The sequence below is a fragment of the Malus sylvestris genome, chromosome 14 (genome assembly GCF_916048215.2).
Source record: "Malus sylvestris chromosome 14, drMalSylv7.2, whole genome shotgun sequence".
Lineage (NCBI taxonomy): Eukaryota > Viridiplantae > Streptophyta > Magnoliopsida > Rosales > Rosaceae > Malus > Malus sylvestris.
In genome coordinates this window covers 27,556,609-27,581,679 of record NC_062273.1, presented here as the reverse complement: position 1 = coordinate 27,581,679, position 25,071 = coordinate 27,556,609, and the positions used below count along the sequence as shown (strand labels likewise).

General features: G+C 39.5%; 2 protein-coding genes across 3 annotated transcripts; both read left to right on the top strand.

Annotated features, from left to right (window-relative positions):
* Window positions 1-125: 125 nt before the first annotated feature.
* Window positions 126-3,000, top strand: LOC126599175 (ninja-family protein AFP3-like). Its single transcript, XM_050265507.1, has 2 exons — window positions 126-678; window positions 2,651-3,000. Exons 1-2 carry the CDS (start codon window positions 126-128, stop codon window positions 2,998-3,000), a joined length of 903 nt encoding a protein of 300 aa, XP_050121464.1.
* A 7,054-nt stretch (window positions 3,001-10,054) lies between these two features.
* LOC126599748 (glycerophosphodiester phosphodiesterase GDPD6-like) lies at window positions 10,055-14,002 on the top strand. 2 transcript variants are annotated; one of them, XM_050266175.1, is made up of 8 exons: window positions 10,055-10,222; window positions 11,109-11,290; window positions 11,359-11,542; window positions 11,784-11,858; window positions 12,278-12,387; window positions 12,501-12,719; window positions 12,837-12,992; window positions 13,651-14,002. In XM_050266175.1, exons 1-8 carry the CDS (start codon window positions 10,207-10,209, stop codon window positions 13,888-13,890), a joined length of 1,182 nt encoding a protein of 393 aa, XP_050122132.1. In that variant the 5' UTR covers window positions 10,055-10,206; the 3' UTR covers window positions 13,891-14,002. The 2 variants fall into 2 exon arrangements, with proteins under 2 accessions (XP_050122132.1, XP_050122133.1); XM_050266176.1 differs by lacking the exon at window positions 10,055-10,222 and adding an exon at window positions 10,427-11,005.
* The last annotated feature ends 11,069 nt before the right edge of the window (window positions 14,003-25,071 follow it).

The window sequence follows — 25,071 nt, the reverse complement described above, 5'->3', positions numbered from 1 at the left end:
TCTGCCTTGTAAAAAACCATGCAATCAAATTTTTCATGGTTTTGCCCTAACTTTTGCTTTTTCTTGCTGCAGAAGAGGCTTAAACCAATCGTTTTACTGTCCAATCTGCTCACTTCGTGTCTGCAATGGCCGCCGCAAACAGAGACAACGTTTCTCAACCTAACAACGCCGCCATGCAAAAAAACACCGGCGATTCCCAGGTCCCAGACCTCAACCTGGAATTCTCTCTCGACCGGATTTACCCCGAGAATTCCAACCTGGCTCTGTCCTCATCGGTGGCCACAATCTTGAGGCCTCAGGAACCCCAAGCGGCGCCGCATAGGGCGGTTTCTCCAGTTCGTTCCGTACGGCTGCCGAGGGCAAGCTCGCTTCCCACAGAAAAAGGTCTGAGGTGGGTGATCATGCCCAAGAACGTTCGAGCCTTGAGAAGGCTGGAAACCAAACAGAAGATAGCTCATCGGCAGCAACCAGCAGCCCCGGCAGCACCAGTAGCCCCAGCAGCTCCGGCACCTCCAGCAGCTCCAGCAACTCCGGCAGCTCTAGCAGCTCTGGCAGTAATCCTGCCGGAACTCAAAGACAGTAGTGTGTCGTGTGCTTCCAACGGTCCCGGGGCCTTGGAGACGGTACTCTATCATTACAAAGCGGAGGGGTATTTGACTGTGTCTCGTGCTGCAAACGGTAAGCTACACATCAAACTTCAAAGCTAATAATTTGTCTATGATCTATTTTGTTTACCGTTTTAATGTTCAGCTTGAGATTAATTTGTGATTGTTTGATCTTGTCATATGGAGATTGTTTGATCTTGTCATATGATTTTTCCAGCATTGTGTTTCTGTTGAAAGAAAATCATTTAGTTGCATGAGGAAAAATATGGTATATGTTTGTGTGTGAGGCTGCTTTTTCATATGATTTTTTGTTTTAGTTCATACATGGTGTGTATAGATAGCTAAAAAGAAACAGGAACTGGATAACTAGTTGAAAATGAAAATATGAAACCCTAATTGTCTTTGGAAGGTCACGATTGAAAGTATTAGAATTGTTGGAAGAGAAATGTTGTGCATAGGATAGGACAATTGATACGATTTGTTCATTAGGGTAAAAAATTGATACGATTCGGTCGTTAGGGTAAAATTGACTCAATTCGGTAGTTAGGGTAATTGATACAATTGGATAGTTAGGGTAACTGATACCTCGTTAGGGTAAAATTGATATGATTGGGTAGTTAGGGTAATTGATATGATTCGGTCACTAGGGTAATTGACATGATTCGGTCGTTAGGGTAATTGATACAATTTCGGTAGTTGGAATTCAAATCGTTCATGAAACATGTAACAAAATGAACTAACAAAGACAAGGTGTCCACGGGGAAAGATGATCTAGGTTCCTTTTGCTTAGTCAACGTAAAAGATAGCGATGATTGGTGAACTTGAGTTTTGAATTTGGGAAACATTAGAGTGCCGACAAAAATTAGGAAAGATTGTATCCCACAATGAATCAAATGGGAAGTATTAGAATTGTTGGAAGATAAATGTTGTGCATAGGATAGGACAATTGATACGATTTGTTCATTAGGGTAAAAAATTGATACGATTCGGTCGTTAGGGTAAAATTGACTTGATTCGGTAGTTAGGGTAATTGATACAATTGGATAGTTAGGGTAACTGATACCTCGTTAGGGTAAAATTGATATGATTGGGTAGTTAGGGTAATTGATATGATTCGGTCGCTAGGGTAATTGACATGATTCGGTCGTTAGGGTAATTGATACGATTTCGGTAGTTGGAATTCAAATCGTTCATGAAACATGTAACAAAATGAACTAACAAAGACAAGGCATCCACGGGGAAAGATGATCTAGGTTCCTTTTGCTTAGTCAACGATGTAAAAGATAGCGATGATTGGAGAACATGAGTTTCGAATTTGGGAAACATTCGAGTGCCGACAAAAATTAGGAAAGATTGTATCCCATCCCACAATGAATCAAAAGGGAAAAGAAAACTAATTAATTGCGTATTGACAAATATTAATTAACAATCTTATATCCAACAACGTATCGACAAAATAATAGAACAAGGGCGCATATGAGCCTAATTTAGAAGATGATCATGACCGTGCATGAACAAAATCAAATAAGCCATCCTTATAGTCCGTTTTAGTAATTAATTCAGAAGTATTTCTTACATAGTGATGCCTAGTTACTCAAAACATATATTAATACGCCCAAAGTGTAAGTGACATTCCGAAACTTTACTGCTATGGAAACTTGTAAGTGACACAAAATGGTACATGATTTTAGCCGGAGTTAGTTTTGTTGACCATAAAGTAATAGTTCTAATCAACACTTTAGGAATTCTTTCCCATATACTTCCTGGGTTTTTAACTTCCGGTCACCTTCCATTCACCATTGTGATTTCTGAACATGCTTGATAAAAGAGTTTTGTTGTTCTTCTCTCTCTTCATTTTTGGAATATTAGTTTGTAGCATCTCAAAGTTTCATGGTGACAATATCTTTACATTCAAATGATCAAGAAAAATATAGTTTCCCTTCCTTCAGTTGAGGTGGGGTTTGGGATATAGATTTGAGCCAGTTTGACAAAGCTCTTGATATCTTTACATTCAAACGATTTGAACATCTGTGAATTCCATGCAGGAGCACAAAGTGTTGAGACGTTACATTCGCAAAGGAATGTCACAGTACCATTAATGGCCACCTCTGCAACAGCGGCTACAACAAAAGAGGATGGCCCTTCACAAAGCACACCGGAAAGCCCCTCAAAGATGGTCGAACTTGATTCTGGGGACGATATGGTTTCATTGAGAACCACCGGAGTGGGCGGAAGACAAATCAAAGGGATCCTTTACGCTAGGGATGGCGAGGTAAACATCCTGTGTGTTTGCCACGGACTTTTCCACTCGCCGGCACAATTTGTGAAGCACGCCGGTGGAGAGGAAGTAGAAAATCCCTTGCGGCACATTATAGTCTGCCCTTCCTCATATTAGGTTAACCGCGGTGGCTCTTTTCGCATCCTTAGAAATGTAACTAATGTCAATATCTTGTAGAACTGAATGTTAATTAAAAATATAAACACCCTCATTTTGAGTAATTAGCTCTAATTTTATGATGATGTTTACCAACTCCAATGGTTGAAGCTTATGTATTTGGACATATACATGAACTCTTGCCTCTTGGCTAGTATAGTTCCGCCAAAGGACTCGGACAATGAATATTGAGCATACTTCTGGTCACCTTGTAACTTGTTGATTTTGCAAAGCCTCCAAAGTTCAGCACATCTTAGTTCGTGTGACATTGAGTTGATAGATATCAATAGATATCAACATATATATTTTGATCCCCTTGAAACTTTTTACAGATTTTCGGTCTCCTTATAACTTGTTGGCTTTGTATTACATCCAAAGTTCAACATGTCTTGAGTTTGATTGGATTAGGACTTTCCTTTTTATAGTTGGATTCTCTTCTATTGCTTCTCCTCTCCTTTCCTTCAGATCTCATTCATTTAAACTCCATTAAACAAAATGTCAAGGTTCTATTTCTTCTTGATTGAGTTTTTAATGCTGTAGATTTCTTCTTCCCTTCTTTTTGCTTTCCACTCATACTCTTACAAAAGTAGGAAACATAATCATTTTCAGCTGCTTTTTTATCAATTTGAATTTGCTATGAGATTTACTCTTATCAATTATTATAGTTTTTGTGACTGTCTCAACTAGTTATTACTAATCCAGTCATATTATAACATTTAAATTTATATCCTATTCATAACAAATTAACCTTGTCACCCATAACATGTCAACAAGTAACCTCACAGGATATATAATGTTTCTCATAGATGAGTACCCTTAGTGTCATGTTTGGGATTTCTTATCTAGAAACCACTTATACTCATAAGAAGAAGTGCTTTTATTATAATCACGTATAACTTAACATGAAATCCAAGTGCTTTTAAATTTTTATGTCAAACGTAGTCATAAGCAATTTTAATTTTTACACACTTTTAACCATTCAAGTAGTCCCGAATGGCCCCTCCTCATTCACATATTTGTTTGTTTCTTAACCCAATTTTGAACTTGTAGTTAACTTTTTCTAATTTTGAAATCAATTAAGTGCACTAGTGCTGGCCTAACACTCATTCTGGGGTAGGAAAAACGCGACCTTTCTTGGAAAAGAAACCACAAAATTGGGCTAATCCAACCCATCACAGTGAAACTTTGAAAGAAAAAAAAACCATCAGTGTAAAAGATTAAAATTTGAATTGAAACAAAACCAGTCCCCCCCCCCCCCAGGGGTTTGGTTGTGGTGCCCTAATAAGTAAACAGTTCGCCTCCTCTCCCTTGCATGTATATGCCCTAAAACAAAGCCGCTGATTCCGAGAACCCAGAACTCAACCTGGCCTAGGATTACCGGGGCCTCCAATACCGTTTGTCAGTTCAAACCAGAGGACTGCGTATATCACTGTGTCTCCAGCTCCGAATGCTAAGCCACATTTGAAAAAAAATAAATAGAGACAGTCAGAGAGGAGGGAGGAGGGAGAGAGAGAACGACCCAGCAGATAGGAACCATTTTGGTGTCGGTGATACACTGCCGATGAGTATATTCGGGGCAACACCACCGTAATTAACTGATTAAAGCATCCCCAACCCACCGAACTTTGAACTATTTTGGAATTGCTCCCCAACCAAGTGTTAGAGCTTCGCAAAAATGGGCCAAACCTCAACCAACATGTTTGATTTTCCTTTCATTCTGTTTTTTAAACCACAGCTGAGATTAAACACTTTTTGGAGTAATTGATTTGTGATTATTTGTCTATGTTCTTTTTTTTTTAATTTACCGTTTTAATAGTTTGCTTGATTTGTGATTGTTTGATCTTATACTGCTGATTTCGATTTCTTTGATCTCGGATTCGTAGTTAGAGTAATTGATACAGTTTGCTAGTTAGGATAATTTATATGATACGGTCATTAGGGTAATTGATACAATTTTTATTTTTAGGGCAAAGTACAAAAAACTACCTCAACTATTGGTGTCACGACATTTTCATACCTCTTTCGATACAATCAAATAGAAAGCCCCAAGGGCGCCATATTCTTGGAGCCCAAACTATGTGATTGAATAAATCCTCCTCTATCCGTTGCGGGTCGAGGACTCCTTCCCCTTTTTCAAACTTCGATTCGTATTGTTCATAGAGAAATCTCTGATCAACGATAGAACAAGATCCATTTTGCATCATATCTAAGGGATTCCTTGGTTCGGGCCGAAGAAGCAATGTCACTCGATCATTATCAAACTGACTGCGATCTTTTTCTGTCGGTGAGGATCCCACCGGAGCGCCTTTTGCTTCTAATAGGCTATGAACTAGATCAGAATCATTTTCAACGAGTCCATAAAAAGTGATCCCATTTTTTTCATCGAGTCGGGGTAGAGACCAAAGGTCTTGAGCGACCTATCCGGCAAAACAACTTAAAAGATAAAGAAGTATCGTTAATTTCTTCATGCTCGTTCCAAGTTCGAAGTACCATTTGTACAAATAAGAATCCCCTTCGTTACATGATTTCTTCTTCATATAGATAGATATAGGATCTATGGAGCAATTACTTAGAAGTACATTTTGTGCAACAACCCTTCCTATTTGATAGAAAAGGATCCCATGATCCTGAACCGATCTTACTTGGGATCGCAAATCCCAAGTTTGTCTATGAAGAGTAGATCTAATTATATTAGTGTCTATAATTGATTTCTTCTGTGTAATACTAATCGATAGGGCCTCATTGGTAAGTGCTACAAGATCTCGTACATTGGAACCCATGGTTATGGACCCGAATCCATTAGTATGGAACATTTTCTTTTCCAAGTGAAATAACATGTATGATTCTTACTCCCATAGATGAATCAATTACATGCACTGCAGACTGATATCAAGTATTTCTATTTTTTCCCTTCAGTTACTCACACACATACAATTTTTGAGCAATTGATTACTTGATAACAAGAAAACTAAGGGGTTTTGGATCAGATTAAACCAAAATAGTGATAGGTTGATACATGCCAATCAGATTAAATCACTTATAAATACATCAAAATTCAGTGATACTCACAATCTGGTGCACTTGGGTGTACTCAACCTCTACACCCATCAAGAAGAGCCTTTGTCTTCCTTTTCTTGCAGTGAATAAAAATTTGGATGTCGAAGACATGAAAAGCTTGAAACAACCATTAGTGATTGTTAAATGCATGTTTATATCACACCTTTAGGCAAGAGATATAAACTGCCATTGACCTTCATTGTATAGCCATCTTTCAAGAATCTTATCATGCATTTATTACAAGTCTTTGGACAACAATATGGCCTGATCTACATGATACCATACACTGATTAAAACTACCACCAATTTAAAGTTTCCCCCATTGAAAGGCTCGATCGATGAAAGGCTAAGTGCAGATGATGTTGCTGAGGCAGCCAAATAAAACCTTAAATACAATTTTAATTTCATGCATCACTTACACATGTTTATATATCCCCTTTAGGTTAGAAATATAAACACCCCTTCAAAGTCATCATGTACATTCTGACCACTTCAATCATCTTTTATCACATATATATATCAAGTATTTGGACAAGATAATTACAAGATTATACAAGGAATGATTCATTGAAACCTTACGCATTTTATATATTCTTTCCTTTGGAAAAGAGTATGAACATGCAATGAATCTTTAAACCCTTCTTTGCCAGAATATACATCCAAATCATTCACTTTGGTGAATTCAAAATATCATCGTAAGTGCAGCATGACATTAAAAAACTTCTGAGGCAAGACTACCTCATGCATTTTATTGAAAGTATCGGTGCTGTCATGTGTTGTCGGATGGAATAATGGAAAGCATGAGTGCTATCGCCGATGCTGTCATGTGCTTTGGTTCAACACATTTCATAAAAAATTCACATGCTAAAAACATATGCAGTTCGACACAGACATTCGAATCTAGGATTTGTTAATTTGGCTCTAATACCAAATGTTGGAAAACTAGGAGTATATAATATTAACAAGTATCCCAGATTACATATATTCAACTACATGCGATACCTGAAGCAGCCATGCTTTTGGTTGGAAATGCAATTCTTCTACTTGTTTAAGACCTTATGTTCCAAAGGTGATAGAACCCTCATTCACAGAACAATTCTTCACAAGCAGGGAATTGGATTATATAGACACAGGCCTCATCTAATTTCCATCTATCGTGGAAATCAGTTACCTGCTGTTACCGGCAGTTTTCATCGAGTAATGGATAAGCAGTTATCATTTGCTGCATGTTATCCACGTATCCTTGCTTATAGGAAGCAGTTTTTCCACGTATGCAACTTACATCAGATTGTATTGTTACCAAACACATTTCATCCTTCACTAAATGATAGTTTAGTCCAATTAAGTTTCTAACAACTTGCAAGTGACATGAAATGGTTCATGGCCGTCCTTCGTCCTTGTGACTAGAAATAGTTCGTGGCAGGCTTGTCTTTGATATCTCATGACTTCTCTTAACAAAAGCAGCATACATGATGCATCATTCTGCCCTTCCACAGCATCTGTTAATTTGTTTTTGGAAAGTTAATTCCAAGTATTCTAAAAAGTACTCGTTCTCCGTAAAAGTAAAAACTGCTTCTGCATAATTCTTACACAGTAGAGTAGCAACAGGAACAATAACATTGGAGACAACTTGATCGTTTCCGATTGAAACACCTGCAGTTTAATTCCATGCAGGAGCAGAATACGTTGCTACACTGCCCTCCCAAAGGGAGCCAGTGGTCAATACAAAACGTATCAGCCCTTCGAAGACGGTTAAAGTTTCCGGTAATTAAAAGATAAACACCCTCATTTGAGCAACTAGCTCTCATTTTATGACGATGTTTACACTATATTATTATATATATATATAGTCCTTTATGCAACTGTTGATGTCAAAGCTTTTGCATTTGGACATAAGCACATCAAGCAAACTTTCAATTTCCTCATAACTTGTTAGTTTTTTGTTACCTTCAAAGTTTAGTAGGTCTTGGGTTCATCTGGCATCAAATTGATGGATACCAAGTAAGTGTCTTGCCGCCGTATAACTTGTTGGCTTTACATTTCATCCGAAGTTTAGACGTATTTTATCCTTGTAACATGATGGCTTTGTGTTGCATCCAAAGTTCATCATGTCTTGGTTATGGTGGACATCAAACCCATAGATATCAAGAAGACTTGTGATTCCCATTTAACTTGTTGGTTTTGTATTTAATCCGAAGATGTCTTGTTCGAGGACTTTCATTTTTGTAGTTGGATTCTCTTCTTCTTCTTTTTATTTTTTATTTTTTTTGGCTCTCTTTCATTTAAACTCCTTTAAACAAAATCTCATGGTTTTGTTTCTTATTGATTGAGTTTTTAATTTCGTGGATCTCTTCTTCATTTCTTTATATTAGGACCGTAGAACATAGTTGTTTGCTCCCTAAATTCGCCATGGCCTTACGGGCATGCCGGGAATTTACTCAAACATGAAATTGGTGGGTGCGGGCGTGCCACTACTAGATGGGATCTGAATGATTGAGGTTGCGCTGAATTCGACTTCCAACCAAGAGATTGTGTCATTGAGTGGGAGTGGCTCAAATCAAGGTTCTTTCTTTGCCTTAAAGATAAGGACTTTACTTATATGGAGAGATGGAACAATATGTAAATGGCAAGGTTGCTGGAAGTGCATCTGACAGAGGAAAGTAAATGACTGGTATTGTAGATTGCTTGTAATTTAAAAGACTGAAAATGAGTTGTACATGAACTACAAAGGAGATCGATACTACTAGTGAGTAGCAGAGCTCATAAACAAGGGAAGCAATGGATGCTTGGCTAAAGCTAAATGTTTACAAGGAAGCTGATGAGCTGATTTGAGTAGAGTTTATTGATTGTTTGTTTGAGTGTCCATAATCCTTGTGTCTCTGCTTCTTTATATAGAGATCTGAGAAAGCCCATTGATGAGAACATTGTACTTGCCCGAAAGAAACTCCTCTGCAGCTTGCATTGTGAAATAATATTAAAATAAACAAGTTTGTATCTCCACCACATGCTTTCACCACATGTCTCTACCACTTGAAATAAACTAACATTTAAAAGAAGCAAGGTGGCTTGTTTCATCCATATGTCCACTTCCATGTCTGCATGTTATCTTCCAATCCAAAAGCAAACATGACAAACCTCCATCACCCACATAAAAAGGTAAAAGCATTATTTTAATGCCAAACTATCCCACTTGATAGCTAAATATCTTTCCAAATTATCCTTCTTGCACATTTATCCTCCAAATGTCATCTTTTACTCAAATGACCCAGATAAGTGAAATGGTGCACATTTTAGATGCAAACAATAGTATTAATGAAAAAAATAAACACACTAATCACACCAGATAACAATGTCAAAATATGAGAATCGCCCATCTCAAACGAGAGTTCTTGTGCGAAATAGGGTGGTATTCCAAATTTACTACTAGATTATGGTTTACCGCATGTGTTAACTTTTTTGCATAGATGTCGCATAGTTATAAGCGCGATAATAACATTACAGAATTAGGCAAGTCATTTTAGTCTAACATACTGATATCACAAAACAATCATACACATCATGTCGAAAAGTCAAAATAAATAACAAAAAAATGATAGATTTGAAACACCGTCGTACTGTCTTCTGTCAGGTAAATTCTTCTCATTCTCACATGGTTAATATCCAAAGGAAGCATATATATCAAGCCGCACATGACCAATCACCATTCAGTCAACACCAACTGGCCGCTGAGTTTAGAAATTAGAATCCCACGGCAATTCAATCATCCAAATTCCAAACTACTAAATAAACTCCCCAATCCCACCCTCCACGTGTCCGATGTCCCAATCCAACATGTCATCAAACGGCCAGTATTGCGGTTTCATCCGTCCGGTGTCATCTCATCTGTCACTTCCAAATCAGTTTCCCGGTAGCATCCCATCTGCTGGAGGGAATATTCTTGGTTTACAGCTAGATCCATGGCGTCGAGTTCTCCGAGCCCTCGTTGTTATAAAACTCTCAGCCGCATACGATTCGACGACCTTAGAAAAGAAGCTCTGCAGCTTGTTTGTTCATTTGGTTCTTCAAGAAGCCCAGGAAACGCAGTAGGCAGAGAGAAGCTTGGAAAACGCCATGGCTTCCTCCCACTGTAAGCTGCCAACTTTGCTCCAACGATTAAACTTTTGCTCCAATTTTAGTATTTTTTTTTCTGGTGATGGTGTGACTTTTTCAATGTCTGTATGTGTATGATTACTGAGTTTTTTTTTTTTTTTTTTTCAATTTTGTTGGGATTAAATGCAAACTTGGCACCAAAGAATGATTTTTTGCTCTTTTTAGAGTTTTAATTGTTGATCGTGTGAGTTTTGCAATATTTGTGAGTGAATGATTACTGGGTTTTATTTTTTCTCTTCAGTTTTGTAGAATTAAGCTGCAAACTTGGCTCCAAAGATTGAATCTTTTGCTCTTCTTTTAGAGTTTTAATTGTTGATCGTGTGAGTTTTTCAATGGTTTTATGTGAGTGATTACTGGGTTTTGTTAATTTTGTAAAAAAGTTTGATTCTTTATTTTTTTTGTGGTGGCTGATATGCTTCTGATATTGGTTTTCTCTTCTGTCTTGTTTGCCCCTGGCAATTGCTTAATTGGGCCTGTTTGATTCGATTGAAGCTTGCATTTGATTTGTTTGAATTTAATTTGGTGGTTTTAGAGGATATTTTCTACCTTTGCATGTTGGGGAGTTCGAATTTTAGTTGGAAATTTGCCTCGAGTGTTTCCTAATTTAGCAAAATTATGATGTAGGTATAATGCCAGGTTGTTTAGTGAATGCTATTTATAAGTAGGCGTTTTTTGTTGAATGAGGCGATTGGTTTCTAAATGTGGCAAGGAACCGAGTAGTTTCTATGGCAAATGGCGAAATATTGATTTCGGTTTGTATGTATGTTTAGTGTTAAGACTCCGTATATGTTTATTCTCCAAATCATGAAAAATAAAAATACGGTGAGAATTTATATTAATTTTGGTGTTTTTTCATTTGACAGGCTTTGCTCCTTTTGTGTTCCTAATGCTCCTTGTTGGGTGTTCTGGAAGGCCATTCTATCCACTTCCTAGTAAAGCAGGTGATGCTACCAATAGACAGCCTCTACAAACTTATCGTCCATACAACATTGCTCATCGAGGTTCAAATGGAGAGATTCCCGAAGAAACTGCTGCTGCATACATGGTAATACTTCATTCACTTGATGAAAAGCTGTTCTCCGTATATGAGTACTAATACATTCATTTTTGCAGAGAGCTATTAAAGAGGGTGCAGACTTCATTGAAACGGATATCCTATCTTCTAAAGATGGTGTGCTTATATGCTTTCATGATGTGACCCTTGATGACACAACTGATGTTGCCGAACACAAGGAATTTGCAGATCGTAAAAGAATCTATGAAGTTCAAGGGGTCAACACTACTGGTTTTTTTACTGGTGTGTGAAGCCCCTCTGCGTGCAACACTTTCTAAATCGTTAGTCTAACTGATTGATCGCATTGTGTCGATGGGTTTTTTTGTACATCCCTCTTTTTAACTGACGATTGACCATACTTGAGCACCCAACTGATAAGTTTTGTTAGCTTACCACTATTTCCAAAATCTGATACCCGTATCTTTCTTTTTGTGATGTATTTATTGCCAACTGCGAAGTTAAAAGTTGCTTTAACGGCATGCAGTTGATTTTACAATAAAAGAACTGAAGAAATTACGAGTGAAGCAGAGATACCCATTTCGAGATCAGCAATATAATGGTGAGTTCCTATCTCTGGTAAATAACTCTGAATTTTAGCATGCATCTTTTATTACTTGCTGTTGCCGACTATTTGATGATAGAGACCTTATTTCAGCATCAGATTTCTAACCACTAATAGCTTTATCTTGTGGCTTTAAAATCGTGCAAGTGCGATATTGTTAGTTTATGTTTTGAGCTTGATTGGGCATTTAGTTAGACCATCCGCTTAAGCTTTCCTATGAGTCATCTCGCCACTTGAATCACGGTGCTAGTTCCCTGCGTCGTTGTGTAGAACGTGCTATATGTAATATTGCTACACTTTCATAAAAAAAATTTGCATTAAAAAACATATGTTCTATTTCCGAGTATAAGATATTCATTTATATGGATGCAAATATAAAGGATGGTTGAGATATCATTTTCTGATGCATTCGTCAGGAAAATATCCTATTATTACTTTTGAAGAGTTCATTTCAATCGCACTGGATGCACCCAGAGTTGTTGGAATATATCCGGAGATTAAAAACCCAGTATTGATCAACCAACATGTAAGTATCCTGAAAGCTGATACAAATAATGGTTTCACAGAACATGATTAGCATTCTGATAGATATCTTTTCTCTTTTGCACGACACTTGCCTGATGTTTTAATTTATGACAGGTGAAGTGGGCAGATGGTAAGAGGTTCGAGGACAGATTTGTGGAGACACTTAAGAAGTACGGATACAAGGGTTCATACCTATCAAAAGATTGGTTGAAACAACCTGCATTTATCCAGTCATTTGCTCCAACTTCACTTGTATACGTATCAAATCTGACAGACTTGCCCAAGATATTCTTAATTGACGATGTTACTGTTCCAACCCAAGACACTAATCAGGTGTGTGTTCTTTCTAGTGTTTTATCTCCCCGTGGACTACTTACGCAATATAGTTCTTCCTTTGACTTTTCAGTATTTAAATTCCTCACTAACTGACCTCAAATCTATGATGTGCAGTCCTATTGGGAAATTACTTCGGATCCTTACCTTGACTACATTAAAGATTATGTGGTGGGCATTGGACCGTGGAAGGATACTATAGTTCCTGTAGTAAATAATTATTTGCAAACACCTACCGATTTGGTCTCCAGAGCCCATGCACATGACCTACAGGTAGATTTCTTCTCTGTAAAGACTTATCTGTTTCGTTTGGAGTAACGGCGTTATGAAAAAATTCTAGTCATGGTCATGAGTCTTTTTTCTTTGACATAGCATTTTTGTCCTGCATTAGTATAGTAATGTGTTGATTGCATCTGCTATGACGGACTACTCACGAAAGGTTGAATGACCAAAAGAGAGCAAGACGTTTCTTTGTGATCTAATTTTGTAATGTGTTACTGAGAGGTGTGGTTAACGGATAACCATAAGAGAAACCAATTTTTAGTTGTTCAAGCACGACAGCTCGTTAGGAATTGTTGTATGCTCTGGTATCACATGGAACCCCAGGACGCGTATAATAATGCAGATGGTATGATTCAAGGCATCTCTTAGATTAGGCAAAAACAAACATTGCGTAGCTCAGGTGTTGCTTTTGACAAATGTATTGATCGGATTGAGGACTTGAGTAGAGAACGAGTTGATAATTTTCTTTCTAAAATCCATCAGCAGCATAAAAATTTGTTTCCACTATTTACTATGGGATGCTGAAGAACTTTTCCTTTTCTCGTCAATCTGGTTTCCTGCGATTTATCTTCTGAAATATGAATGCTTCAGATGCATGGACGTAATTCCTGTAAATCGTGTTCTTACATCTCCTTCAATCCCAATGCAGGTGCACCCCTACACGTACAGAAACGAGAACTCATTCCTGCACTTGGACTTTCATCAAGATCCATACGCGGAGTACAATTACTGGATTAACGAGATAGGTGTCGATGGACTTTTTACAGACTTCACAGGAAGCCTGCATAACTTTCAAGATTGGACCTCCTTCAATGAAAGTGATGACAAGAATGCATCAAGTTTACTGCACAAAATAGCGTCAATGGTCTCTCCCTATAAGAAGGCGTGAGATCGATAGTACATTTTAGGTATCATTTTATCTTGTTAACCTATCTAAGTGCAATTTCTGCAGACCACAACCTGTAAAATTCGTTTAGAGAAGTTCATTTCTCGGTTTAGTATCTTGCCATTAGTCTACCTTCATGCCAGGTTAAAGCAATTTAGTGAAATTCTTGGATATTTCGTCTTTAAATTTCAGCGTTGATCCAAAATGATCTGCACAAGCTTCGGTTTTTCGTGCTCACCTCATTTTTGATAGTCTTTTTAGCTAAAGTGGTCCGTAAGATTTGCATAACTCCTCACTTTCTGTCTCGAAGTGGTCCCTGAGATTGTCCACCATTAATAATTTTGGTCCTTGATGAAAAATTATGTTAAATAAGGATCAAAATGACAAAAATATCCTCAATTTAATAAACAATAGGGCAAAATGATTTGACAAATTTTAAGGGTATTTTTATCATTTTATCCTTATTCAATGGAGATATTTCAGAAAATGACCAAAATGATTTATAGTGACAAACTCAGGGACCAATTCTATCGATTTCAAATCTCATGAACCATTTTGGCTAAAAAGCCATTTCGATATGCCAAGAACAGTTGAGGAAAAGATAAAAACAGGCGATGAGAAGCTCTGTTTACAATATATGCAAAAAGCCACATGACATTATTGGCTTGATACTTTGGTGATGTTAACGTGTGGATAGGCATGTTTTAACTCAGTAATCCACACCATTCGTCCAAACACTAAACTACGAAGAACCAATTTGTTAAAAGCAAGAAATTTTTCGAATCGAAATGAGTTCTGCACATATTTGGATCACGATTCGGAATCTTGAAACTTTCCATACGCGTTCAAGTTCAATCCTAATTGTTCGAATAATCAAATTTTAGAATTTCTAACTCCGGATTTGATTTGGGTGTGCAAATGTTGAAACTTTTTGAACCATTTTCGAGTGAAACTTATAATTTTCAATCCAACTTGCACTCGTGAGAAAAACCGTTATTGGTGATATGCAAGATTCACTGCTTAGAGGTGCTTTCGTGAGAACCTTCCAAGTCTTTCACAACAACAACAACAACAACAACAACAAAGTCTTTTCCCACTAAGTGGGGTCGGCTATATGAATCCTAGAACGCCATTGCGCTCGGTTTTGTGTCATGTCCTCCGTTAGATCCAAGTACTCTAAGTCTTTTCTTAGAGTCTCTTCCAAAGTTGTCCTAGGTCTTCCTCTACCCCTTCGGCCCTGAACCTCTGTCCCGTAGTCACATCTTCGAACCGGAGCGTCAGTCGGCCTTCTTTGCACATGTTCAAAATCACCGGAGCCGATTTTCTCTCATATTTCCTACAATTTCGGCTACTCCTACTTTACCTCGGATATCCTCATTCCCAATCTTATCCTTTCTCGTGTGCCCACACATCCCACGAAGCATCCTCATCTCCGCTACACCCATTTTGTGTACGTGTTGATGCTTCACCACCCAACATTCTGTGCCATACAACATCGCTAGCCTTATTGCCGTCCTATAAAATTTTCCCTTGAGCTTCAGTGGCCTACGACGGTCACACAACACGCCGGATGCACTCTTTCCATCCAGCTCGTATTCTATGGTTGAGATCTCCATCTAATTCTCCGTTCTCTTGCAAGATAGATCCTAGGTAGCGAAAACGATCGCTTTTTGTGATCTTCGCTAGATTGCTCCGGTCATTAGTGTGGATAAGTATATAAATGGATAGAGATAGGAAAGCAAACACAAGATGTACGTGGTTCACCCAGATTGGCTACGTCCACGGAATAGAAGAGTTCTCATTAATTGTGAAGGGTTTACACAAGTACATAGGTTCAAGCTCTCATTTAGTGAGTACAAGTGAATGATTTAGTACAAATGACATTAGGAAATATTGTGGGAGAATGATCTCGTAATCACGAAACTTCTAAGTATCGGAGTGTGGTGTCGTCTTGACTTGCCTTATCTGTCTCATAGGTAGATGTGGCATCTTCTCTGGAAGTACTCTTCCTCCATCCAGGGGTGGTATCTTTAACTGGTGGAGATGCACAAGGTAATGTATCAATTTCACTTGAAGCTTACTTGTAGTTTCAGGCTTGGTCAAGCGCGATACAAACCATGTAGTAGGAGTCCCCCAAGTCGCCGAGCTAGGGGGTCTGCTGAAAGAGGTGACAGACAAGGTAAGCAATCAGAGCTCCGACTGATTGTTCACCTTCTCCCCATCTTGCAGCAGCATGAAGGATAAAGAGAAGAAAAATGAGAAGAGATGATATGAGATACTTTTGCTTTTGAAGAAGTAACTTTCCACAGGCTTATTCTTGAACTGAGCTGGAGGGTTTTCTGGTTTCCTCCAGAGTATAAGGCCGACTGAAGAATTTGAGGGTCAAAACAAGTCCATCAAATCTAGAGTACGTTCCACCCTGCTGATATGGGATACTTTTGCTTTTGACAGAGTAATGAATGTATCGGCACGTGTGCTGTTACGCTTGTCTCCACATGCTTCCTTGTATCCTTCGCACTTGCCCTATCTGTTCCTCAAGCAGATGCGGAATCTTCCCTGGAAACATAAGATGTTGAAGATGAGTACTCGAGAGCAATGCCAGGTAAGTAATCAGGTAAGAGGTTCCAGGCAGTCAGTTCCTGGCTGGAAGCTTGATTCCAAATGCTGACTGATTGCTCTCTTTCTCCTTGTCTTGCAGGTAAAAACAAGGCCAAAAGAAAAGACAGGGAAAAAGCATGATATGGGATACTCTTGCTTTTAACCCTGATGATATGAGATATTCTTGCTCTAGTATAGCTTGTTTGCAGAGGTATTATCGGGGGGAAAGAAAGCTGAATATTTCGAAAGGCTTCGTTGGGAGTGCCCTCTCAGATATGATGAAGGGTTGAGCATTTTTGCAGGTCTGCCTGTCCGTTGGGGATGGAGGTCGACATATATAGGAGTCTCCCTAACAACAAGTAGTAATGTTATTCCTTTACCCTGCTTGGTCATAGCACGGTAGTGGGAGCTGCCAGTTTCACATGTTTTAACTCTGTCAGAGCACTTTGAAAAAGTGGTCTGTGGTATCTGGCTCTCGAGATTCGGAGAACGATGCCTCTTCGATTTTTGAGAAAGCAATCATGCTGGGGGTATGACTCTCGAGATTCGGAGAGCAGTGTCTCTTCGATTTTTGAGGAAGTAATCATGTTGGGAGTCTGGCTCTCGAGATTCGGAGGGCGGTGCCTCTTCGATTTTGGAGCAAGCAATCTTGTTGGGAGTGTTGTCTCGAATGTGAGTAAAGGTTGGGCATGTTTGCTAGTCTACCTTGCCACGAAGCACAAAGGTTGACACACAGGGACTTTCCAATTATCCAGCAATGGTATTGTTCCTTTACCCTCTCTTCGATTTTGAGAAAGTAGTCATGTTGGGAGTCTGGCTCTCGAGATTCGGAGGACGGTGCCTCTTCGATTTTGGAGCAAGCAATCTTATTGGGAGTGTTTTCTCGAATGTGAGTAAAGGTTGGGCATGTTTGCTAGTCTACCTTGCCACGAAGCACAGAGGTTGACACACATGGACTTTCCAATTATCCAGCAGTGGTACTGTTCCTTTACAGTTGTGGGTAATAATATGGTAGCTAGACCTTCAAAATTTATGTGTCTAAACTTTTGTTAGTGCTGTTTCTTTGCTATTCTTTTACCTTTCTTGGTCAGAGCGATGTAGTGGGAGCTGCAAGCTTCACGTGCTCAACTTTGGCAGAGAACTTTGGCAAAGTTATTTGTGGTACCCATGAGCTATTGTTGCGTGTGGGAAGTGGGTGATTGAACAGTAAGATTCATGTGCTTTCTACTTCACCAGAAGTCTTCGACAGAATGCCCATAATTTCTGCAAAGCTGAGTGTGCATGTGACAGGTGCTGACAAGGCTAGAAAAGTAGGTGCCTCTTCGATTTCTGAGATCGGCCCTCGTGGTCTCTGAGCAGCCCAGCTTTTGAGAAAGCGAGCGCCTCTTCGATTGATTCGGAGAACGATGCCTCATCGATTTTTGAGAAAGCAATCATGCTGGGGGTCTGGCTCTCGAGATTCGGGGAGCAGTGTCTCTTCGATTTTTGAGAAAGTAATCATGTTGGGAGTCTGGCTCTCGAGATTCGGAGGGCGGTGCCTCTTCGATTTTGGAGCAAGCAATCTTGTTGGGAGTGTTTTCTCGAATGTGAGTAAAGGTTGGGCATGTTTGATAGTCTACCTTGCCACGAAGCACAGAGGTTGACACACAGGGACTTTCCAATTATCCAGCAATGGTACTGTTCCTTTACCCTCTCTTCGATTTTTAAGAAAGTAGTCATGTTGGGAGTCTGGCTCTCGAGATTCGGAGGACGGTGCCTCTTCGATTTTGGAGCAAGCAATCTTATTGGGAGTGTTTTCTCGAATGTGAGTAAAGGTTGGGCATGTTTGCTAGTCTACCTTGCCACGAATCACAGAGGTTGACACACAGGGACTTTCCAATTATCCAGCAGTGGTACTGTTCCTTTACCCTTGTGGGTAATAATATGGTAGCTAGACCTTCAAAATTTATGGGTCTAAACTTTGTTAGTGCTGTTTCTTTGCTATTCTTTTACCCTTCTTGGTCAGAGCGATGTAGTGGGAGCTGCAAGCTTCACGTGCTCAACTTTGACAGAGAACTTTGGCAAAGTTATCTGTGGTACCCATGAGCTATTGTTGCGTGTGGGAAGTGGGTGATTGAACAGTAAGATTCATGTGTTTTCTACTTCCCCAGAAGTCTTTGACAGAATGCCCATAATTTTCGCAAAACTGAGTGTGCGTGTGACAGGTGCTGACAAGGCTGGAAAAGGCTGGAAAAGTAGGTGCCTCTTCGATTTCTGAGATCGGCCCTCGTGGTCTCTAAGCAGCCCAGCTTTTGAGAAAGCGAGCGCCTCTTCGATTTTTGAGATCGGCCTTCGTGGTCTTTGAGCAGCCCAACTTTTGAGAAAGCAAACGCCTCTTCGATTTCTGAGCAGGCGCCTCTTCGATTTCTGAAGCTTCGTCAAGTGCAGATTTTTATAGGGGCTGGCATTAAGTTCCAAAGCACACTTGAATCTCCACCAGTAGAAGCTTCATTCTTGCACTTCTAAGATCTTGATTTGTCCGACCTCTTCTCTCTTCAACACCTTTGAAAATGCCTGGCCCCTCCGACCGTCGTTTTGACTTGAACCTTGTTGAAGAGGCAGCCCCGCCTTCTCCAGACAACATATGGCGCCCATCCTTCGTCTCCCCTACTGGTCCTCTTACCGTTGGGGATTCCGTGATGAAGAATGATATGACCGCTGCGGTGGTGGCCAGGAACCTTCTCACTCCCAAAGATAACAGACTACTTTCCAAACGGTCTGATGAGTTAGCTGTTAAGGATTCGCTGGCTCTCAGTGTTCAGTGTGCAGGTTCTGTGTCTAATATGGCCCAACGCCTATTTGCTTGAACCCGCCAAGTTGAATCATTGGCGGCTGAAGTGATGAGTCTCAAACAGGAGATTAGAGGGCTCAAGCATGAGAATAAACAATTGCACCAGCTCGCACATGACTATGCTACAAACATGAAGATGAAGCTTGACCAGATGAAGGAAACTGATGGTCAGGTTTTACTTGATCATCAGAGATTTGTGGGTTTGTTCCAAAGGCATTTATTGCCTTCGTCTTCTGGGGCTGTACCGCGTAATGAAGCTCCAAATGATCAACCTCTGATGCCTCCTCCTTCTAGGGTTCTGTCCAGTACTGAGGCTCCAAATGATCCCCCTCCGGTGCCTTCTCTTTCTGGGGCTCTACCGACTGCTGAGACTTCTCCTAAGCAACCTTTGTGAAAGCTCCCTCTTGTGTGCTTATTTTGACTCATGTATATGTACATATTTGTAGCTTATCGGGGATATCAATAAATAAGCTTTCCTTCATTTCAACGTATTGTGTTAAATACACCAAAGCCTTATTCGCTAAGTTCTTTGAATTTTCTTTTGTTAAAGCTTGTATGTTGAAGCTTTCTGAGTGGAGCATGTAGGTTGGGGTAGTGTTCCTTTAATTTCCCGAGTGAGGAAAACTTCTCGGTTGGAGACTTGGAAAATCCAAGTCACTGAGTGGGATCGGCTATATGAATCTTAGAACGCCATTGTGCTCGATCCTGTGTCATGTCCTTCGTTAGATCTAAGTACTCTAAGTCTTTTCTTAGAGTCTCTTCCAAAGTTTTCCTAGGTCTTCCTCTACCCCTTCGGCCCTGAACCTCTGTCCCATAGTCGCATCTTCTAATCGGAACGTCAGTAGGCCTTCTTTGCACATGTCCAAACCACCGTAACCGATTTTCTCTCATCTTTCCTTCAATTTCGGCTACTCCTACTTTACCCCGGATATCCTCATTCCTAATCTTATCCTTTCTCGTGTGCCCACACATCCAACGAAGCATCCTCATCTCCGCTACACCCATTTTGTGTACGTGTTGATGTTTCACCGCCCAACATTCTGTGCCATACAGCATCGCCGGCCTTATTGCCGTCCTATAAAATTTTCCCTTGAGCTTCAGTGGCATACGGCGGTCACACAACACGCCGGATGCACTCTTCCACTTCATCCATCCAGCTTGTATTCTATGGTTGAGATCTCCATCTAATTCTCCGTTCTTTTGCAAGATAGATCCTAGGTAACGAAAACGGTCGCTCTTTGGTATTTCTTGATCTCCGATCCTCACCCCTAACTCGTTTTGGCCTCCATTTGCACTGAACTTGCACTCCATATATTCTGTCTTTGATCGGCTTAGGCGAAGACCTTTAGATTCCAACACTTCTCTCCAAAGGTTAAGCTTTGCATTTACCCCTTCCTGAGTTTCATCTATCAACACTATATCGTCTGCGAAAAGCATACACCAAGGAATATCATCTTGAATATGTCGTGTTAACTCATCCATTACCAACGCAAAAAGGTAAGGACTTAAGGATGAGCCTTGATGTAATCCTACAGTTATGGGAAAGCTTTCGGTTTGTCCTTCATGAGTTCTTACGGCAGTCTTTGCTCCTTCATACATATCCTTTATAGCTTGGATATATGCTACTCGTACTCCTTTCTTCTCTAAAATCCTCCAAAGAATGTCTCTTGGGACCCTATCATACGCTTTTTCCAAATCTATAAAGACCATGTGTAAATCCTTTTTCCCATCTCTATATCTTTCCATCAATCTTCGTAAGAGATAGATTGCCTCCATGGTTGAGCGCCCTGGTATGAACCCGAATTGGTTGTCCGAAACCCGTGTCTCTTGCCTCAATCTATGCTCAATGACTCTCTCCCAGAGCTTCATTGTATGACTCATTAGCTTAATACCCCTATAGTTCATGCAATTTTGTACGTCGCCCTTATTCTTGTAGATAGGCACCAAAGTGCTCATTCGCCACTCATTTGGCATCTTCTTCGTTTTCAAAATCCTATTGAAAAGGTCAGTGAGCCATGTTATACCTGTCTCTCCCAAAAGTTTCCACACTTCGATTGGTATATCGTCTGGGCCTATTGCTTTTTTATGCTTCATCTTCTTCAAAGCTACAACCACTTCTTCCTTCCGGATTCGACGATAAAAAGAGTAGTTTCTACACTCTTCTGAGTTACTCAACTCCCCTAAAGAAGCACTCATTTCATGTCCTTCATTGAAAAGATTATGAAAATAACCTCTCCATCTGTCTTTAACCGCGTTCTCTGTAGCAAGAACCTTTCCATCCTCATCCTTGATGCACCTCACTTGGTTTAGGTCCCTTGTCTTCTTTTCCCTTGCTCTAGATAGTTTATAGATATCCAACTCTCCTTCTTTGGTATCTAGTCGTTTATACATATCGTCGTAAGCCGCTAACTTAGCTTCTCTGACAGCTTTCTTCGCCTCTTGCTTCGCTTTTCTATACCTTTCACCATTTTCATTAGTCCTCTCCTTGTATAAGGCTTTACAACATTCCTTCTTAGCCTTCACCTTTGTTTGTACCTCATCATTCCACCACCAAGATTCCTTTTGGTGTGGGGCAAAGCCCTTGGACTCTCCTAATACCTCTTTTGCTACTTTTCGGATACAACTAGCCATGGAATCCCACATTTGGCTAGCTTCCCCCTCTCTATCCCACACACATTGGGTGATTACCTTCTCTTTGAAAATGGCTTGTTTTTCTTCTTTTAGATTCCACCATCTAGTCCTTGGGCACTTCCAAGTCTTGTTCTTTTGTCTTACTCTTTTGATATGTACATCCATCACCAACAAGCGATGTTGATTAGCCACGCTCTCTCCTGGTATAACTTTGCAATCCTTACAAGTTATACGATCCCCTTTCCTCATTAGAAGAAAATCTATTTGTGTTTTTGACGACCCACTCTTGTAGGTGATCACATGTTCTTCTCTCTTCTTAAAGAAGGTGTTGGCTAAGAAGAGATCATATGCCATTGCAAAATCCAAGATAGCTTCCCCATCCTCGTTTCTCTCCCCAAAACCATGGCCACCATGAAAACCTCCATAGTTGCCTGTCTCCCTGCCCACGTGTCCATTTAAATCTCCTCCTATAAATAACTTCTCCGTCTGAGCAATTCCTTGCACCAAGTCTCCAAGATCTTCCCAAAATTTCTCCTTCGAACTCGTATCCAACCCTACTTGAGGTGCGTACGCACTAATCACATTGATAAGTTCTTGTCCTATTACAATCTTGATTGCCATGATTCTATCTCCTACCCTCTTGATATCTACAACATCTTGTACCAAGGTCTTGTCCACGATGATGCCAACACCGTTTCTCGTTCTATTTGTGCCCGAATACCAAAGTTTAAACCCTGAGTTTTCTAGATCCTTTGCCTTACTACCAACCCACTTAGTTTCTTGTAGGCACATAATATTTATCCTTCTCCTCACCATAACTTCCACTACTTCCATAGATTTTCCCGTTAAGGTTCCTATATTCCACGTTCCTAAACGCATTTTGCTCTCTTGAACTCTACCCTTCTGTCCTAGCTTCTTCACCCTCCCCCGTCTAATAGGATCAAAGTACTTCTTTTGTGTGTCCCGGGTAAAGTTGATAGGAGCATATGCTCCCAAACAACTTTGAGTGGAGTCGTTCGAAAAGAAGTTTCTATGGCCCCCTTGCTCATTTAACACTGCATCCGGGTGCCGATGGAGATACAGCGACCCTTGCTCACTTATCACTGTGCTCAGGCCACACAGCGCGCCACTTACGGGTGACGCCCTAGCTTTAGCGCGATTTTGTTCTGGATTCATTTTCATAAGGATTCGACATGATCATGGAGTGCCTTCATCTTCAACCTATTGTGTTCCATCCCCGGTTCAAACCCACCCTTCTAGTCTAGTTTAGAGTAGGATTATTGCTTGTAACGGAACGGATTGGGTTCGGATGTGCTATCTCCATACCCAAACCCATTTATTTTCCCCAAACTTGAACCCGTAGAATCCAGGTTTTCCCCATAACCGAACCCGTCGGGTGATGGATTTTTTATCAGGGAACGGTTCTTTCCATTATGATATTTATATATTTATTTATATTATTAACTAAATGAAGAATATTATAAAAAAGATATTAAATAAATTGGTATTATTAATACAATTGATACAATGCATTTAATAAGTAATATTAAAAATTTAGGGGTGTAGTCAAACTCGGATTTGAGAGGATTTTAAAAGATTTTAAAATCCTAGTGTAGTCAATTAAAATATTTTAAAGGATTTTAAAATCCATTCAAATCTAAGTGTTAAAAAAATTAAGATTTTGGAAGATTTCTATAAGTTGTGGATTTTGTGAGATTTGAGAGTAAAAGATATATATATAACCAAGACTAAAAGGAATCCAACCTCACCCCCTAGGATTTTAAAATCCTTCTTCCCCTTCTTCTCCCTTTGCCCTTGTCCATATTCCGAAAGGTAAGCCATCACTCCTCGATTGCAGTGTTGAGTTGCCACTTGGCCACAATAAGATCACCTTTTAGCTAATAAACAAATCAAAATAAAAAAAAAGGACAACATGATTATGTTTCTTCCTTGTTTTGGGGAAAAGAAAATGATGATGTCTCTTTGGCTTTTTTTTAAAGAAAAGAATAAGGGGGTTTCAGTTGGAACACTAAGGCCCCGTTTGGGATTGAGGTGATTTTAAAAAAAGCCACTGTGAAAAAAAGCTGAGGGTCATTTTTGTGTTTGGTAAACTGAAAAAAAAAGGCTTATTTTGGAAGCTGCTGTGAGAATAAGCTGAAAATCAAAGGAAAAGCTGAAGCTGCTATTTGCTGCTTTGAAAAAAAGCCAGTTTTTTCAAAGCACACGGAGTTACAGTGCTCCTTTAATGAAAAGACACACTATCATCCTGCTTTTTTTTTCAAAAGCACTTTCACAAAAAAGTTTACCAAACACTCTACTGGCTTTATTTCACAGCCGCTTATTCTCACAGCACAGCCGCTTATTCTCACAGCAGCTTTTTTTCAAAGCACAACAATACCAAACCAGCCCTTAGTGTGAGAAATAAAGCTCATTTTGTTTTAGAGAAGAGAGAGAAGAGAGATGCTGAGAAAAGGAGTGCAAGCTGCAGAGCATCAGAAAAATAAAAAGGGTGCAGCAACCCTTCGTTGAAGAGAAGAAGAAAGTGCTCTTCTTTTTTGTTAGCAATCATCCATCATAATTGTTGTTGTAATAGTTTTGAGCTATATGTATAGAGAAGAAATTATACATTATATTTCTTTCTCTATTTGTTTCTGTGGCGTGTGAGAGTTATTGGGTGTATTGGGTTATTTGGGTTGTGAGATTGCCAACACTTTGTAAACTTCCATTTGGTTGATAGTGGATTATTGGGTGAGCTCCTACTGCTCCGAGGACGTACTCCAGTTACAATGACTGTTGAGGAACCTCGTTAAAATCTTGGTGTCTTTAATATTTTGTTCTTGCATTTCATATGATATATTTCCTGTGGGTTAAAAAGAGTTGGTTCTAAAAGGTTTGGTACTATCCTAGCACAACATGCAGTTCTTTACAACCAGAGCTTTATGATTAGGTTCCTCAATTGCAATTCTTTACATCGTTTTGTTAATCTGGATTTGAATTTGTATTTGATCAATAAATCATATTTTTTGTTTGATGGATTTTTGATCGGGGAACGGTTTTTTCCGTTATGATATTTATATATTTATTTATATTACAACAACAACAACAAAGCCTTTTCCCACTAAGTG